Raw genomic sequence first — 20,476 nt, 5'->3', positions numbered from 1 at the left:
TGGAAAAGACCCACGAAAGGAGAATCGACACACACCATCTCTGTCTCGATTTTAAAGCTGTATTCGACATTACAAAAGGATATATGTAGCGATGCCTGAATTTGGTGCCTCCGGAAAACTAATACGGCTATACAAAATGACGCTGCCCAATACCAGCAGCGCCGTCCGAAATGGGAAGGATACCAAACGAAGTTCCAGACACGGTGACTCGCTGTCTTGTAACTTCTTTAACCTGATGCTGGGAAAGATCGTGAGAGCCATAGAACTTAATCGCTCAGACACTATTTTTTATAACAGCGTTACGATTTCAAGGTTGTAAGAGACTGCGTTTATTTAGGACCCAGCATTAATACCGATAACATTGTCAGCCTTGAAATCCAATGTAGAACCTCTCTTGCCAACAAGTGCTACTTTGGACTAAGTAGGCAACTGAGCAGTAAAGTCCTCTCTCGACGAACAAATCTAACACTCTATAAGGCTCTCATCATGCCTGTCCTAACGTATGACACAGAAGGTTGGAGGATGGCAATATCCGATGAGGCGTCCTTTGGCGTGTTTGAGAGAAAGATTCTGCGGAAGATTTTTGGAACTTTGCACGTTGATGACGGAGAGTATCGCAGACGATGGAACGCAGAGTTATATGAGCTTTACGACAACATAGTCATAGTGCTACGAATAAAGATCCAGCGGCTTATTTGGCTGGGACATGTCGTCCGAATGGATGCAAACGCACCGGCTCTGAAAGTATTTGATGCGGTACCAGCTGGTGGTAGCAAAGGAAGAGGAGGGCTTCCTCTGAGTTGGAAACATCTGATGGAGAGAGACTTGACTTCAATTGGTGTGCCCAACTGCGCCGGATAGCACGAGAACGGAACGACGGGGCGTTAAACTCGGCCGATATACGAAGAGGCCGAGGTTGTGTATCGTCAACTTTCACCTTTAACTGCAGTTTGAACTTTTTCATTCATTCGTTTCAGATTCACTTTGGAGCACTAGCCATTTTAGCAGCTTGCGTAGCCGTCTTGTAGCAACATATTTTGTAGTTATTTAATTAACGTTACAAATTAGATATTGATAAAAAAAAGAAAGACTCTTGGAGTCGATTAGTTATAATTATAGCTGGTTTTAACACTTTCTAAATAATATATTGTTGGGAATTTTTTCATAAAAAATATTTAGTGACGTAAATACAGGAAATAAATAAACCGTTGAGTGTAAATGTATGTGTACATTATTTTTTTGTCTTATTCTGCGCCTTCTATTTTCCCTACTTCTTTTCTTTTGTTTACTTTCTGTAGTGACGTCATGGCCAATGGGATGGCGCAAACTTGTTTTATGTTATTCTTGAAAATATTGTCATCGACGATTGCTAATAATATGGAGAAGCAAAAGATATAAAATCAATATTACAAAGTTTTGGAATTCTAAGAACATTTAAACCCATTTCACGTATATGTTGCTTACACGTAATTGTTTTATGCAGGCAATGTATTCACATTTTTTTACGAATGGACTCACAACTCTCTCATTGTCTTCGTCATTCTCTATGAATTTTCGACGACAGTAAATACGGCAAATGATCTGATTTGATATATTTTGGAAATTTAGTAAGTGTCATTAATATACATATTATTATAATCTACGTATCACTAAAATGTTAACCCATAAAAGAGAGCTGTCTTTTTAAATTTCGGGACGCCTAGGCTACACAAAAAAATATTTTTTGTTATTTGACAGCTAATAGGTATTTTCCATTGTCTTAAGAACATTCTCTTGTATAATCTCAAGGTTAGTAAATACCAAATACTTGTCCAAGTTATTCGAGTTCTACCTATGGCCTGTGGAAGTTGATCTCTGTAAACAGCTGTTAAGTTAAATCGATTTGCATCACTACTCAAACGATTATTTTTCGAAATAGAAAATTCCCGGCATCTATTATTGAGCGGGTTTTGTGTTTTAGTATTTGGAGTGAAGCATAATTAATTGGAAATAATTTGTATTCATTATAATTCTGATGGATTTAGAACTACCTTATAAAACTGAATATGCTAAAAGCGGCAGAGCCTCTTGCAAAATGTGTAAGACTAGCATCCCTCAAGGATCGCTTCGTCTTGCTGCCATGGTTCAGGTTTGTGAAATCTGTAGAAGGATAGCAAAACAATAATTAACTTATGTTTTGTTTTGTAGTCTGCATTTCATGACGGAAAGCAACCGATGTGGTTCCATGAGGATTGTTTTTTCAAAAAGCAACGACCACAATCTGTAGGCGATATAGAAAACTTTGAAAACATTCGATTTGAAGATCAGAAGAGATTAAGGTTGAAAGTTGGTAAGCATTTGCATACAATTGTGAAACTAATTGTGATTTTCTGTCATGATGAAAAGTTGGCTCTACATTATGGCCACAAAAGTTTTGCTTTTAATGTTTAAGGAAGTGGATCTAATTTAAAAATAATTACATAGAAATGTAGTCGATATATCACCGTTCTTATTTATGGTATTTTTTTTTTTTTTTGTTATAAACGTATTGTATTAACGTTAAAAATATTTATTTTTTTCACAAGTTTCAAATACTCTTACTAAAATACAATATTCACCAAGTTTCATTAAATACATTATTACATTTTGCGTAAAATTGCTCATGAAGGATTACACTAAAGCCAATGGGCGCTATTACAAACACTTATTTTACTTGAATACAAATACCGAAAAAGAACAATATTAATTTATACAGTTTCTTTTATTGATGGAACAATTGATTTGCAACTTATTTTACTAAATAGCACTATATATTTTTTTTAAAACTCTTTTATTAAAAATGTTCAAAACGTTTGTAATGTACAAAATAAATGGTGATAGCTTTCCATTACTACCACGAAAAGTTGGCTTATAATGCTTAAGTTCGAGAACCTAAATTGAAAAATTTAACTCACAAATATATCAGCCTTTTGATTTACAACACTTATAAAATACCACTAAGAATTAATAGGAATATTTAAAGCTAAAAATGCGTATTTTTGCATAAGTTTAAAAAAATGCCCTATACCACATGCACCTTTCACTTAAATGCCAACACAGAAAACGAACAATATTCACTTTATATTGATTGAACATTTAATTTAAACCTTTTTTTGCTAAATAATAATCTGTATTCTATTAAAATTCTATTATTACCAATGCCCTTCTACCGTGCAAAATAAATGTGCGGGACGCAATGTCAAAGGAATGATAATGAGAAAACATTAGCAAGAAAAACCCTAGTCAACCAAAAGGGAACAATTTTTTTCACCAATTTTTTTAGAAAATATAAAAAAGCGTTATGATATCGGCAGGGAATGTCAGTCCATTATACTGCGGTAACAGAAAGGAGGATTTTATTGATTGAGAGCTATAATTCTGAGCGTGTTCGTGGGCCGAATGTTCACGCTATTCTGAATCCCTATTCTGCATTAAAAATTATTTTGAATTATAAAACCTTACCTAAATGCATATATTTTAGGGTATATCTTAAGAATACGCACCGCTGGAAAAACCCTGGATAGAACTTTTGTGGTTTTTAAAATGAGTGAAATTAACCCTTGGCTTTCGATAAAATAATATTTTCATAAATATTAAAAATTTGAACAAAAACATTTGTGCCGAGGGCGTTTTTTTCGTTTTGTTTTTGTTATAAATTTTGTGATAAAACAACATTTTCATATAAAGGGTTTTTCAATTGGCGCGGGTCGATTTTGGCGCTATGTGGCAGCCATTTTGTTTTGGTGACATCTGTCAAATCTTTTATTTATTATTCAGTTGTTTTGTTTATAAACATTTATACATTTTGTGATAAAACAACATTTTCATATAAAGGGTTTTTCAATTGGCGCGGGTCGATTTTGGCGCTATGTGGCAGCCATTTTGTTTTGGTGGCATCTGTCAAATCTTTTGTTTATTATTCAGTTGTTTATGCCAAATCATCATGGCAAGTTGCACGATTGAACAGCACGTTCAAATGATAAAACTTTATTCTCAAAATTAGTGTTCATTAACGCAAACGTTGCGCGCATTGCGCCCATTTTTCGGTAGACGTGGTGGCCCTTCCAATTTCTTATGGTCCATATTGAATCATATGGACCTAGACGGCATGTGGTTCCAGCAGGACGGCGCTACGTGCCACACAGCAAACGCCACGTTTGACATTCTGCATGCATACCCGTCCTTATGGAAAAACCCTTTATATTAAATTATTATAAAGCCTTAATTAAATGCTTGCTGGGTTAACAATTGCGTTAGACATTTCTCTTCAACGTACAATAAGCAATGCACGACGGTATTTTATGCTTTTCCTGGGGTTCTCAGATTGGGCATTTTATAGTTACAATGGTGGGCCCTTCCTCTCTTGTTGTTGTTGTTGTTGTAGCAGTAACTTTGGCCTGTCAGTGTAGTGTAAATCACCGGTCGTCTTCGTCTAGCTCATCTAACGGTAGGGCCAGGAAACTTGCTGTTTCGACAGGTTAAGTCCAGAGGGAGAGGGGTGTTAGATGATTGGGTTTGATCGGGCATGTGAAAAGGTGGTTAGTGTCGTGCGGGGTGCCTTCACATGCCGGACATATGTTTAGTATGTCGGGGTCGATTCTGGATAGGTAGGAGTTTAACCTGCTACAGTATTCAGAACGTAATTGTGTCAAAGTTACGTGGGACTCTCGGGAAAGTTGAAGCTCTTCGTCTGCAACGGGTGGTGATTGTTCTCGGATAACGGAATTCGGGAGTCGGGAGCTTAAGGAGGTAGTAAGAGTCTCCCGATGAATGCTGAGCAGTTTATTATGCATATGGGCTGGGCCGTAACCGAATGTGTTCCGATCGTAGATACTAGACGCCTTTGAATCGATTATCGCTAATTTAATGCACGATTAACTGAAGAAACTATACAGCACGAAATAGATCAGCATACTAGATCTGATGAACGCCTACGGACAGTTACCAATGGAAATCTTGCGTTAACAATACGTTCTTAAGTAAACAGCGTTCATCATCTCATGACATGGACTATTCCAGTGGCGAAGATGCTCTGAGGCAACTTTTCAACGAACGCTCGCTTCGGTCCCGACATGAAGCCGCATCCTTTAATTGCCATGGGAAACATTCCACTTATAAGTGAAGAGGTAAGGCTACGAAACGTAAGTTGGCACCAAACTATGGACTAGTCGAAGTCCTTACTGGGAGAGCATACTAAAAAGAGATTTGAGAAACTCATTACCCTTCCTGAGGACAAACTTAGAATGCTCACTGGAATAAATTTATTGATGCTTTTCCATTGATGAATAATAAATTTGCTTGTTTAAATTTTCGTGATGCGAGCTTTGAAGAGTTTATTATTTCTATTTTATACATAAATTTGAATAATATTCTTAAATTAAATGATATCAGTGAGAGCTTTGATACTTTTATGTTCAACATCTAGATATATTTTCTAACACTTTGTCTCCTTTTCCATGTAAATGGCATGGTAGACCTCAGCTTTGAAAAGTTGAAACATAAAAGAAACAAGTAACACAAACTATATAAACCTAACATGAATAATATCTATCTTAAGAGAGAAATGCATGACGCTGCTAATGCCTCTGACAAATTTCTTTATAATCAGTAGATAAATAGGCTTGAATCTAAACTTTGGAATTTGATTGTTTTATCCGTGCGGTCTTTTACTAAAAACTGTCGAGCACTTCGTTATGATATGATATTGACGCCACTGTCCATCCCATTTAGATTTTGGATCTCTTATTTTTCTCTGAATTAGATGCTACTAATGCTGTGCCCCTAAAAAGTGATATTGATGGTTTCTGCTCTTATTTTTATAAAACAAAACACACATACATAAACAGTAAAATCTATGTATGTTTTATGCCACATCCTAAATCATTTTCTACTGGTTCCTTTATTAATAGTTGGAAGGAAATAAAATTAAGTCTCGAATTACAGAGCTGTTTTTGAACTGTTTTGTTTTTTAGATTTTCTTCGAGTTTTGCACTTCGACCTCATAGTCTTATGCGCCCTTTTAAACTCTTTCTTCGAAAAAAATCGTAAATTTTTGCATTTAAAAGTATAGCTGAATCGCACCAACATGGATTTGTGCCGGTCGTTCCACTGTTACCAATTTATCATCTTTTCAAGATAATTATCAGCTAATTATTATATATGCCTTTGACAAGGTTTTACATACAATATTCTTACATAAACTATGATGCATTGGGTGTAATGCCATTTTCCTAACATGGTTAAAATCATCATATTTTTCTAACAGATTATTGTTTGTTGAAATCGAAAATTGCAATTCTAATTCTTTTGTCGCAATATCAAGCGTCCCACAGGGTAGCAGCCTGGCCCCTTTACCGTTTTTCTTGTTTATAAATGATATTGGTACTTGTTTTAAAAATTGTAGTTTTTTTATTGTTCGCCGATAATCGTAGGATGGTTCGTAGAATAAAATATACTGTACCTCTCATGTCCTGTATTTATAAAATGATTTATGTTTATAATTTTTTTAGTTGGTGTGACAGTAAAAAGTTATCGTTAAATATAAAAAAGTGCTTTTATGTGGCATACATTAAATCTCAAAACACTTATCCTCTTAAATATTTTAAATTACCAGATAATTTCTGTTAAGGGGTTATATACCTTGTGTTGGACTAAAAAATCTAAAATTTTTTATGCCATATTCTAAAAGTACATCATCTTAAAAATATAAATTCAAAAAATCATAAAGATCGGAGCACTAGAACGAAAGTTACAGACCATGGAAGCGCGCGAACTTATCCATAAATGAAGTGCATGCAAATCTTTAGACGCGATTATCTCGAAGTCGTGTTGTTTTTAAATTTCTGTCGCGGTGATCATCATTTATCAAAAACTATTTGACCGATTTGCATAACTTTTTTTTTAATTATTCGAAGTTACAACCTCGTGAATCGGTTCATGAACGGTTCACTTTTTATAAATTTGTGCATAGTTCGCTGGAATTAATTTTTTTTTACTTTTCAACCCCTCAAAAATCGTTTTTTTGGTGCAAAGCTTTTTGGGTAAATAAACCATTCAGATTCACTATAAAACATTTTTATACAATAATCATTTAATTTTTTAATTTCAGTTGAGCTGCTCATGCGCTACTGTGATCACCGCAAGCCTCTTCTAAAAAACGGGGTTTCAGGGGAGGGGCGATATCAATAATAAATAATATTTTTTTTTAAATAAAAACACAAAAGTGTATTCTTCGAGAGTTACCCTGGGTGTAGTTCTCGACTTAAGCTTCGCACTAATGAAAAATAAACCATTACATATGTACTTATATTTTCTTTTATGGACATAAGATGGATCCTATTTAAAAAAAATCGTTACTTTTAATTATAGATAAAAGTTCGGCTGAACCAGTTGTTAGCTCTTCTAAAAAGGGGAAAAAACGATCAGCTACGGAAAATTCTGCACTGAAAGATTTTGGTATCGAGTACGCTAAGTCTGGCAGAGCCGCATGCCGTGGATGCGAACAAAAAATTTTAAAGGACCAGGTACGCATTCGGAAAACAGTATACGATACGGAAGTTGGAATGAAGTATGGAGGTCAACCATTGTGGCATCATGTAGAATGTTTTGCTCAGCTACGTAGCGAACTTGGCTGGTCTGAAAAGGGCGATTGTCTTCCCGGGTTTCAAAGCTTAAAAAAGGATGATCAATCTGATGTCTTAAAGCTTTTACCGTATGTAACTATACATAATTAATGAAATAAAAGTTATGGTTTTTTTCTTTATTTAAAATAGGGCTATTAAACTCGAAGCTGGGTTGGAGCCCAAGAAGGCCAAAATTGAGCAAAATTCTAAAGAGGAAGAAAAACTCGATAAGGAAATAGAAAAACAGTCTAAACATATATTTAAGCTTCGTGAAATGGCAGCAGATCAAATGCAAAAGCAAGACATTAATTCTTTGTTAGAATACAATAATCAAGAACCAACGACCGGCGATTCGGAGAAACTTTTGAATCAACTAGCAGATATGTTGGCGTTTGGAGCTTTGTTGCCTTGTCCTCAGTGCAAGGGATGCCAGTTATTATTTAGCAAGTCTGGCTATTTGTGTAATGGACAATTAACAGAGTGGACAAAATGTTCAAATCTTATAAAAGAGCCAGAACGTAAGCCTTGTAAAATACCAACAAATTTGAAGGAGAAATATAGCTTTTTACAAAAAATCAAAAACAAGACGGGTTGTCGGATTGTTAAATATATACCCCCCAGTATCGCAGTTATATCCAAAAGTGTGCAGGCAAAAACTGAAGATGAGTCAAATGAGTAAGTATATTTCTCAAATTATTAATAATTATAAATATTTGATAATTAATATTTATTTACAATTAAATAAAAAAAAATATTTATTTATTTACAATTATATGCATATAAAATAAAGCTCGTTCTCATAATTTTACATATACAGTAGGTTCTGTTTTTATGCGGTAGATACGTTCCGCAAGAAACAGCATAAAAAAGAAACAGCATAAAAAAAGCTACTAGTTCTATAGTAAAACTATAGATACGTTTCAAATGCTAAAACCGCATAAATCTGAAATAATCGCATAAAAAAGGGCACTAGTCCCATATTATTACTATAGATACGTTCCATAGACCGCATGAATCTGAAATAATTAAATAAAATCGCTTAAACAAAATATTGTATCTTTGAAAATTATATCTTTATATATCTTCCATACTTGTAGGGTTAGCATTTCTGATGTAATCTGTGATGAGTTTTTGCTTAGCTGGTTTAGAATCTTGTTTATATGTACAATTCCCGATAGGTCGACATGCATTTTGTAATTTAAAAAAAAAACCGCACTATTTCAAAACCGCATAAAAAAAAGCCGCATAAAAACAGAACCTACTGTACTATGGATTCAGCGGGTGCCTTATATTTCATTAGTAAAAGTACTAACTAAAGCTTTCGGCTGGGTATTATACATTTTTTTTTTTAATAAAAAGAAAACAAAGTAGTTATTTAAAGCATATCCCGGTTATTATTGTTATCACTACTGAGTATTTTGTGGTCGTTGATTCCTATGAACTCAATGTCAAAGTTGAATTTTAAAATGTAAAATTTTTAGAACAAACAATTTTTCCGTTGGCCCCTAAAAACGTTTTAACTTTGCAGTAGTCGTTTATCATTACGAAGAACGTTTGTTTGCATAGCCTAATATAATATGTTATATATATATATGTATATATATATAATTGGCGCTTAAACCTTTTTTGCGTGTTTGGACGAGCTCCTCTTCCTGTTTCTTGCGTCTGCGTCTTGATGTTGTGGCACAAAGAGAGGGACCTACAGGTTTAAGCCAACTCCGAACGGCAGATATTTTTTATGAAGAGCTTTTTGGTTTGCATTAGTCTGACGAGAGGCAACCGATATGAGAGACAACCGTTTTCGTCATTTGGTGTATCTTGCCCATAGCAGGCTTCGAACTTGACTACTTATGAATGAACCAATCGGTTTTTACCTCTGGCAAGCGCACCAATATGGTGGTGATATCCTACCGGGCAGCTGGTGTAGTGGGTCTATGTATGTAAAATATTTCGCTCGCCATTATCTGACCGGACAATGTACCGGTGTCTCATTTGAGTACCTCAACTGAAGCCTTCACAGTTCCCCGGAGCTTACTAGAGCAGCATCACTTCCTCTCTTTCTAATCACTCCCTCCGCACTCCAAACTCTGTGTGAGGTATATAATATACCCTATGATCTGAAAGTACCGGGAATGTTTAAATAAAAAAAAAAAAAATAAATAAATAAATAATTGGCGCGTACACTTCTGTTAGGTGTTTGGCCGAGCTCCTCCTCCTATTTGTGGTGTGCGTCTTGATGTTGTTCCACAAATGGAGGGACCTACAGTTTCAAGCCGACTCCGAACGGCAGATATTTTTATGAGGAGCTTTTTCATGGCAGAAATACACTCGGAGGTTTGCCATAGCCTACCGAGGGGCGACCGCTATTAGAAAAATGTTTTTTTATTAATAAAACAAAACAGAGTTAAATTTCAGGCAAATTTATTTTATCTCCTTCAAAATATGACCCGTCTGAAGCAACACACATGTGCCAACGTTAAACCCTGTCCTCCATGCACCTCTGGTAGGCCGACGAAGGGATGGCTTCAGCTCCTTCGTCACATTCTCTTTGATCTCCTCTATCAACTGAAATCTCCTTCCATGAAGTGGTAACTTCAACTTGGGATACAAAAATAAGTCGCATGGGTCCATATCATATCGGTGCTTGCACGATGGTATTTACTTGGTGTTTGGTCAAATAATCCAGCACAATTTGGGCTCGGTGCGATGGCGCGTTATCATCATGCAAAATCCAATAATTGTTTGCCCACATTTCCGGCCGTTTGCGACGTACAGCATCTCTCAAATGATCCGATGGCGCTAAAAAGTGACAGATGTGTGTCTTACAGTCCTACCAACATAAGAAAAAAATACGGACCAGTTCCCACGTGCGCGGTTCGTTTAAATTAAACATTTCCAGTACTTTCTGATCATAGGGTATACCAGACATATAGAGGAAAATTTTTCGTATTTTCTCCGTAAAGAAATGTTCGTTCGTTAAATGAAGAAAATGTGGTGAAAACATAAATGTTTTATATGATCCTACCTGTGTATACTAAAACTTTTTGCTCATGATATTTAAGAAGTAATCATTGATTTGAACACGTATTTTTTTTTTTTATTCTTTCAGACCTAAAGTTAAACGCGAACGGCCACCTCTTTACAATATGAAGTTTGCTTATATTGGTCCGAAAAATGGCGAAAATAAAATAAAGGTGCGTTTGAGTAAACTAGGTGGGGAAATTACAACAAAAATAACTGAACATACTGCGGCAATATTTTCAACAAGCGATGAGGTAGACCGTATGGGAGCTCGAATGAAAAAAGCAAAAGAGCTTGGTATTCATGTGATACCTATAAATTACTTGGATATGGTAGAAAGTAGCTCTTCAAACGTAATTAATTATATAAGCAGTACGACTATTTGTGATTGGGGCACTGATCCCAACTTGCGTATTGTGCCAGAGGTCGCAAGTACAAATAAATCAAAAAGTATTTATACCAAATCAGTCGCAAAATCAATGACGTTGAAAATCAAAGATGGATTAGCTGTGGACCCAGAAAGCGGACTGCAAGACATCGCCCATGTTTATGTGCATAAAAAGGACAAATATAATGTTGTTCTCGGCTTAACAGATATTCAACGCAATAAAAATTCTTACTACAAACTACAGCTTTTGGAGAGCGACACTAAAAACAAGTAAGACATACAGCCTTATCGCTAACTTCATATTGACAAATCCTTCCCATAAATTACAATTTTATAAAAAAAAATTGCAAATCTTTCTTTTTGTGTCATTTTGTAATTTGTAGGAATGTAGCATGGAGTTAGCGCTAAGATTAATAATTTTTATCAAATCAAGGCAGTCTTTCCTTAATTTATCTTGACTAATAGTGAATATGAGCCCGTCAGAGTAAAATAAAGACACCAAGACTGAAGAAGAAAGCGAGCGCAAATGCGAGAAATGAGAAAACTTATTACCGTTTGTTTGCTCACAAGCAAAGCACGTTGAACAGGTAGTAGCAGTAGAGCAAAAACTAGAGATATGTATGTTGGTATTGTTTTTGTCCCTGAAAATTGTTAGTTTAGAGTGATTTAAGCAAAATTTGTCAATTTAGAGACTAATTAAAACGAAAAAAATCAAAGCAGCTGCTTTACTGATACTACCTGCTCAATATGTCTTGCTCTCAAGTACAAAGTGGCAAAAAACTAATCCAATTTTGCACCACTTTATATATGATGTTCCATTTATCAACTCAGTTTTTTTGTTTTTATTTTGCCCTGAATCTGATAGAGTAATATTTTTTTTTTAGTGATAAATATAAAAATTTATTTTTAAGAAAATGTTTGAGGAAATTTTAAAATTTACGCGATGGTCACGTTTTTTCATATTATTGTAAATAAAACTCGTCGCAAACGGTTTTTGTTTTGAAAGAATGACCCCATTAGCATTGGAAAAATGGATTTGTCTCAAACTGGCGGATTCCGCAGATTCATCGGATGAATTTGACGTATCAAATGGAGCTGGGTACAGAGTATAAATCCCTTTCAGATTCATCCGATGATAAATCGGACAGCGAGTTGGAAGTAACACGAGGTCAACGACCTGGACAACGAGGGGATGTTTACCATAAATATTTAAACAAATTCATAAAATTTACGATGTTACATTGCTCACAAAATAACACAGAAAACTTTACTATCCAATGAGAAATATGCGTCAGAAAATATGCGGAACATTTTACATTTTACATTTTATTTATTTATTTTAACTTAAAAACGAAATCTTGTTATTTATTCTTTGAACGCAAACTGGCGCATAATTGAAAGTTGCGTTATAAACCGGAAACAGCATTGAGGGTAATTTCTAGCAATAAAAAAATTTTCGACGCCAGAACAGACTTCGCTCTTTCTAACAAACTTACAGAACTTTGTTTTAGATTTAAATCAACCGCTATTAAAATGTTCGAAACTTCGAAGTTGCTTTGTATGAATATTTGAAACATTCCTTAATTTATTTGTTAATTTTGCTGTTCAGCTGAGCAGCGGATGCTGCCTTTGAGTTATACAGGTTAATTTGTAAAACTCATCCTTAGAGACAGGCTGTACGTAGACCAAGTCAACGCAAGCGTACACCGAGCTCGAGTCGAACAGGTGCCCAACGCGGTTTCGGATACATCCTCTGGGAGATGACATTAACGATCACTCGTAGTACTTTCTGATGGTTCCGTAACTTACTACTTCACCATAGTCGTCGAAAGCTAGGAGCGCAGCTCTATTGGCAAGAAAACAAACGTACCGCAGCTTCTCCTTGCCTTCGCCAACTCGGTCTATCCTCCAGCTATCTGTGGATAGTCCTTCGTTGCCAAGTTGGATAAATTTCGAAATTTCTTGCGGCTTGGATGGATCAGCTGGCACCCAGACTCAGGCCCACGGCGTGATATTGTTCTTGGTATCTTGGATTGTTGTTGTTATTGTATTATTTATTTATTATATATTTCCACTGCTATCATCAGTCAGTTTATATATGTATGTCCATCATTTTCGAACCAAATATTGAAAAACCACTTTAGCGATATGAATGAAACGCCCTTTATCCTCTCATGCCTGCTAATCTTTTGATCTAGGTATATATATATATATTTTTTTTTTACAGATACTGGATTTTCCGTTCTTGGGGCCGAATTGGAACCACCATTGGAGATCACAAATTGCAAAGTTTTGCAGGCCTAATTGAAGCCAAGCAATCGTTTTATGAAGTTTATCGTGATAAAACTGGAAATGAGTTTGATAATCGCCGTAATTTTGTTAAGGTATGCATATTTCCCATTGTACTGCTTTGATTATTTTACTAAAAAATTATAATGTCGATATTATGTGTAGACAGTTTACAAAAATTAAAAAAATTATCATTAATGATACTGATCATCATTGAAAATGTTCAGAAACCTTCGATTCGAAAAAAATTGAAAGAGTTTTGCGTTATTAGCAAACAACTTATTTCTAATTTTTATTATTTACACTTTTGGAAAGTGCTTTGACTTTTTCATAAACAAATATTATTGAAGCAAAACAAAAACCGAACAGGAGGAAGAAGGAAGCAGGGTCTTTGGATTGGAGAATGATGACCGAACGGTGACTATTGCGTTAATTCTTGATCCTTAACCTTAAGCCTTATATCACAGCCATTTTTTTAATACTTTATGGTACTGTTTTTTATCACATAAATTGCAAGTGCACAGAATATTAACAACAAAGTCATTAAAAACGAAACCAGTTTCTTGTTATAAAGGGTGATCAATTTAGGGCTATCGCAATTTAAATTGAAATGTATATAGAGGTAAAACCTAACGCTAATGAATTGAACACCATATTCACCAAATTTAAACATTTTCGAAAACGTTTGTGAATGTTAAGCTAGAAAAGTTTATAGATCAGGACAGCAATATTCGACCATATCTTGACTTATCAGAGCGATTAAGCAAGCCATTTGACTGAACTATATACCCCAGTTGGACGACTCAAAAAGCCTGTAACCCCTTGAAAGTCTCTAGTTCTCACGATATTAAAATTGAAGAAAGACAATTTTTAGATATGCGATTCAAGTGACGCGGAGTGTAGGTATAGTAAATAAGGAGTTATGTACTTGCGATCTATTGCAGATAATTGTTTATGTATTTCGCTTTTCTTTCTGGTTTCAAACAAACTCCTTTGTTGTTTATTATAAATGTAAAAAGGGCATTGCTTTATATAAGTATCGTGATGTAATTCCAATAACCTGATTTTGTACTAAAAAGCCAAGGTAGATGCTGCGTGTCGGAAATAGGTTAGTATTGCCGAGTTAGCACACTCAATGCACTCTATTTATGCCGGCAAGAGATTTGTTAACTTGGCTAGGGTTAACTCTCACAATCGACACTGTTGACAGTGCACGCTGTTGTTGGTTGTGGCTAAAATTTTCTGTTTAATTTTGTGTTATATTTCAATTAAAGATTTTAAGCATAAATATTCTCGGAAGTATTTCAATTACAGCCGGTTTATCTAAGGCTTCGAGTTTAAATTATGCTTCTTAAAATTGTCATATACTTTTTAAACATTGGACGTCTATCTTAACTAGGATTTTCTCTAAATTATCCTCAGCATTTATGTTGTGTGTCGTATTATCCTCGTCTGATGAGATATCGTATCGAGTTGACGCCAACATTTTCTATTGACGGATCTCTATTCTTACGTGACTATAACGGTTTTATGTCAAAGTTTCGGACCGATCGGAGCAAAGTTGAGGGAGTTACTGCATCCTTACCGAGGAGATTTGACAATTTTGTTGTTTTACAACCGATTTTCATGCTTTTTGCAAATTTAGAAAGGCTAATGCTTCTGGAATTACGTACCGAAACTTCAAGCCAATCAGAGCAAAATTGAGCGAATTACAGCACTTTTACTGAAAGGCTTTATGTCAAAGTTTAGGGCCAATCAGAGCAAAATTGAAGGAGTAGAAGTTTTGTTGGTTTGCAACCGATTTTCATGATTTTTGCATATTTAGAAAGGCTGACGCTTCTGGAATTACGTGCCAAAATGGCTCGGGCCAATCAGAGCAAAATTGAGGGAGTTACAGCATCTTTACCAAGGAGATTTGACAGTTTTGTTGTAGTAGGTAAAACAACAAAGACTGTGTCAAATCCAAACGCAACCAATTTTACTATCGTTGTATTATATTTAAAATGGAATAGGTACAATACCGTCTAGAACATCAAGGATGATAGATTCACAAGGTTATCTCTTTGACTATGATGAAAAACAAAATTGAGAGGGGAACTTCGGCTGCCTCGTCACTTGTGAGATTCGGCAGCCGAATTCTGCATGATCATTTCACATGTATTCACACACTCGTCCAATCAGTCGATGTTCAGACGCAACGAAGTGTTATTGGTGGATTTATTTTTTCGTATATCACCAACACAGTGTTTTTGTGAACACATCCCAAGTGTCGTTAGCCCACCAGTTGATTCTGCATGCAATTTTAGTGAATATGTTGGGTATGACTAAAATTTTATATTGATACTTCGTTGTATTTTGTGTGTACATGTGAAACCACAAAAGTTGAATCCCCTAGCGGGCTCAACGGATGGAAGTCCCTGCTCTAAACTATCCAGGGACGCATCAAAACGAACGAAAGAATTTCATCTAAATGGTCCAGCCGTATTTCTCTGAACTTCGTAGAGATCTCTATCCGCAAACTGGAACTTGAGGGTCGTACCGCGACAGTCTTTCCAGGTAAGCAGGATGGCAACGAGGGGAAATCTCTACCAAGTCTGGTACCTCTGTCTTCACTGACGGCTCCGAGATGGGATCGGGAGTCAGAGCTAAATTTTTCTCTAAATCAGCCGATTTATCAATTTCCTTAAAACGGCCGAATACTGCTAGTGTTTTTCAGATAAATGTATTTGCGATCCTGCAGGCATGCAGAATGCTTAAGGAACGCATAGGGAGGGAGATATTAAAAATGTTTTCCGATAGTCAAGTAGCGATCAAGGCTCCGACGACGCCATGAAGCAGATGAAAACTGGTAAACTTCTGTAAGGAGGAGATCAAAGCTTTTGGGTGTGCAGTTAACATTTCTTTGATCAGCGTTCCAAAATATAGGAATATAGAAGGAAGTGAAATTGCTGATGAGCTTGCCAAAAAGGGGTCGACTGAATTGGTTCCAGAAGTCTTCCACCCTATATGTATTACTAAAGGGGAATTGCACAACATATTTCTCAGTAAAGCGAATATCAGATGGAGCTCTATTTTTTGTGTGCTATTTATAAAACCCGTTGTCCCCACGCTATTTAATTTCCAAACTCCTACCTAGGGCCTACCGGTCATTGGATGATCGGCACACACACGGAAAAGCTAGGTTTACCATTTAAACCCCATTGCAGAAGCTGTGGGGACCTTTCAGAGAAGGAGGATATTGAGTGCTTTCTCTGTAAATGCCCTGCTAGACGATTAAGGTCACTGGGAGCTCCTTTGACAGCCTGGGGTAGTGTTCCAATCTAAATCCCATTAACCTTCTCCGTTATATCAACAACTCTAGTTGGATGTAGTTATCTGCTGGTTGGAGATGTCTTAATCATAATCTCAAAATGGCGCTTTAGAGCTACTTGGGTAGTGCCAGTCTTGTACTTCAACCATTACACTTACTACATATCTGGTCCAGCCGGTTAGTAAAAAAGCTTGAGAACTTAAAATTATAATGCAAAACAGAAATATTGTTGAAACGATTTTTTTTTATTATAATCTCGTATGTATATAAAATATGGCATTTATTTTTTGAATATAATATCCAGCATATGTCCGTCGAGGCTACGAGTTGCATGTTCCATTCGATCGGTCCAATAAATCGATTGTTAAGAGCGCTGTATGGCAAGTTGCGCCATCTTGTTGAAACCAAATGTCGTCGATGTTTAGCTGATTGATTTTTGGGAACAAAAATTTCGTCAGCGTGGCTTGAGCGATTGAAGCGCTCGTCATTCACCGTAAAGGCAGCTCCTTCCTTATTTCGAAAGAAATAAAGACCGATGATGCCTTTATTTTTTTTTTAATAAATTACCACGATTTGGGAGCATTGTTCTAGCGTTAAACGCTTCATGATGACTTGCCAACCTTTACTGAACGGAAGAGCAAAACAGTTTGCCATTTCCGTTGTCATACCATAGATACTGAAATTGATAGTTCTCATGCAGCTAAAAAATCACCCGATATAAGGATTATCAAGCAGACTGTTGTTTTAATATTACAAGTACATACTACTTTTGAAATGCAGCCCAATAAGCAATCATTTATTTATTTATATTAACGTTGAAAACCATTGTTTACTCTTCAGGTTCCTGGTCGAATGTTCCCAATCGAAATCGATTATGAGGACGAGAAGATAGTTAATGACACGGAAAAACTCAAAATTCCATCAAAACTAGACACATCGGTTCAAAGTTTAATGAAACTATTGTTTGACATTGACACTATGAAAAAAACAATGATGTTATTTGATTTGGATATGGAAAAAATGCCATTAGGCAAACTAAGTCAGAAGCAAATTAAAGCAGCATACAGTGTGCTCACTGAAATTTATGAGCTCATACAGCAGAATGGGGCTAAAGCCAACTTTATTGATGCTACTAATCGATTTTATACTTTAATCCCACATAGTTTTGGGGTTCAAAGTCCCCCAATTTTGGATTCCATTGAGCAAGTTGAGAAGCATCGCCAAGTCCTTGATTCTCTTTTGGAAATTGAATGTGCTTTTAGCATGTTACAAGCTGAAAGTAAAGAAGAAGACGTAAATCCACTGGATAAACATTATGAGCAACTAAAGGCAAAACTTGAACCTCTAGATAAAAATAGTGAAGAATTCAAGACACTTGAAACTTACGTCCGAAACACCCACGGAGAAACACATAAAATGTATGAGCTGGAAATCGTTGACATATTTAAAGTAGCACGTCAGGGCGAATCGCGACGTTATAAACCATTTAAGAAACTTGAAAACCGGAAACTACTTTGGCACGGATCTCGACTTATAAATTTTGCTGGTATTTTGTCGCATGGCTTGAAAATTGCACCACCCGAGGCTCCCGTCACGGGTTATATGTTTGGAAAGGGAATATACTTCGCAGATATGGTCTCGAAATCTGCAAATTACTGTTGCACTACTTCTCAAGATTCCACAGGTCTAATGCTTTTATCAGAAGTAGCTCTTGGCGATATGATGGAATGCACCTCTGCAAAATACGTTACCAAATTACCATCAAACAAATACAGTGTTTTAGGTCGTGGGCGCACCATGCCTGATCCGAAAGAGTCGCTTATACGAGAGGATGGGGTGGAGATACCACTTGGTAAACCAATAACTGATACAAATTTAAAAACTTCTCTTCTATACAATGAATACATTGTATACGATGTTGCCCAAGTAAATATCCAGTATCTTTTCCGTATGAACTTTAAATACAACTTCTGAAACCTATGAAATAAAGATTATAATTTTGGTAGAACAACATGCCATACTCGTATTAAAATATTAATGATAACTTGCGAATATATGTTATAGCTTACATTGGCGTAATTGATGTACTTTTGTTCAATAAATGGTTTTGACAACCCCTCATTAAAAATTATCTATTGGTATTGAATGTTGTAGGGGGCAATACAGATTTATTTATTTATTTATTTTAAAAAGCTTACATGACAATAAAAATATAAGGTAAACTGAAGTAAACGCTGTACTAGCAGCAGAGGCTTTCGCCTAGCTGGTGACGTATGTTGGGTCAGATACGACGGAGTAGGTCGGTGTCCTTTAGAAATTTATAAATTGAGTATATATAAATGATTATGTAAACTAAAATAAGCACATATTAGGTTGTTTAATGAAGTTTGTTTTTCGATGAGAGATGGCGTTGCTGTAGCCTAAAGCTTTTTTGTTATGTTGGTTCACTCTTCATATGAACGTATGTAAAATTTCATTTCAATCTGTCAATTCATTCTTTAGTATCGACGGTTGGACAAAGGAAAAAATCAAGCATCGTGCAGTAATCGAACTTTTATTTTTGGAAGGTTTAAAAACTTAGCACTTTGGTCTTATTTAGGCAACAGTTCTCCCACCCTGCAATGTATGACTTAACGCACCGACGAATCGGTGAACACTAGAACGATTTACTGATCTTCTGAATGATATCCTCTGTTGCGAAATGACCTGCATCGTCACGATATGCCTTCACCATCTTGCTAACTGATACGGCTAACTTAGACTATCTCTCTTTAGTCACTTTACACATTGGTCGATAGTTTCCATTTCATAGTCAGTTTTTAATAGCTTATTGACTGACTCTTCCGCTTGTTTCTTTACTTACTTACTTATATGGCCTGATCAAGGATCACAGCCCGTGCGGGATTACGGCCGACTGCAACAAGTCTCGCCAAGTGTCTGTGCTTAGCGCGCGCCTTCTTTAATTTGTTACACCAAGCGATGACAGGGCTCCCTCGACTTGGTCCTACCGTCGGAAGCATGGTCTTCCCCTACGTCGTTATCCTCTAACTTGCCATGTGAACACCTTTGCTAGAGCTTCTGCATCCATACGTCCGACATGGTCTAGGCAGCGCAAGCGCTGAATATTGATACACTTAACTATATCCACATCGTCGTAGAGCTCATACAGCTAGTTTGCTCGTGGTTGATTTGGCGGTAATTGTTATCGCCAGCACGAAGGGGACCGAAGATTTTCCAAAGTATCTTTGTTTTGAATATCCCAAGAGCGGCTGTATCAGTCAGCGAAACAAGATGCGCGAGTAAAATGAGCGTCATGTTGAGTGCTGGTTTTGTCAGGCGAGAGAGATCTCTGCTACACATTTGCTTACTGAAACCATAGCAACACCTATTATCAAGCGTGATTCGTCGGTTTATCTCCAGGCTAACATCGTTTGTTTTTGTCACGGCGATGCGAAGATATATGAATTCCTTGACAATTTCAAAAGTATCCGTTAATCCATTTTTTTTTAGTGGACAGCATATACTTTGTCTTACTATCGTTAACCGCCAGACCCACTCTAGTTGACTCTCTTTCGATAGCGGAAAATGCTGCTGCAAAATCTCGCAGTGCCCTATGATGCCAGTGTCATCAGCATATGCTAGGAACTGGACACTTTTGGTGAAAATAGTGCCATTTCGATGAACACCGGCTCTACGCAGTACCACTTCCATGAGGAAGTTGGAGAGGTCGCACGATAGTGGACCGCCTTGTCTGAAACCTCGCTCAGTATTAAAAGGTTCGGAGAGGTCGTTTACTACCCGGGCAGAGCTGGTCTTGTTGCTCAATGC

General features: G+C 36.3%; 1 protein-coding gene across 1 annotated transcript; it reads left to right on the top strand.

Moving 5' to 3' along the window:
* Positions 1-1,896: 1,896 nt before the first annotated feature.
* Positions 1,897-18,779, top strand: LOC129247087 (poly [ADP-ribose] polymerase). Its single transcript, XM_054886008.1, has 7 exons — positions 1,897-2,128; positions 2,188-2,329; positions 7,387-7,729; positions 7,791-8,315; positions 10,750-11,319; positions 13,277-13,433; positions 17,489-18,779. Exons 1-7 carry the CDS (start codon positions 2,015-2,017, stop codon positions 18,620-18,622), a joined length of 2,985 nt encoding a protein of 994 aa, XP_054741983.1. The 5' UTR covers positions 1,897-2,014; the 3' UTR covers positions 18,623-18,779.
* The last annotated feature ends 1,697 nt before the right edge of the window (positions 18,780-20,476 follow it).

This window comes from Anastrepha obliqua, chromosome 1, assembly GCF_027943255.1.
Source record: "Anastrepha obliqua isolate idAnaObli1 chromosome 1, idAnaObli1_1.0, whole genome shotgun sequence".
Classification (NCBI taxonomy): domain Eukaryota; kingdom Metazoa; phylum Arthropoda; class Insecta; order Diptera; family Tephritidae; genus Anastrepha; species Anastrepha obliqua.
This window is presented reverse-complemented; position numbering and strand designations above follow the sequence as displayed.

Coding starts and splice junctions, on each gene's coding strand:
- LOC129247087 (XM_054886008.1), top strand. CDS start 2,015: ATGGATTTAGAACTACCTTATAAAACTGAATATGCTAAAAGCGGCAGA. Junction 2,129..2,187: donor GTCTTGCTGCCATGGTTCAG/GTTTGTGAAATC, acceptor TTTGTTTTGTAG/TCTGCATTTCATGACGGAAA. Junction 11,320..13,276: donor GAGAGCGACACTAAAAACAA/GTAAGACATACA, acceptor TTTTTTTTACAG/ATACTGGATTTTCCGTTCTT.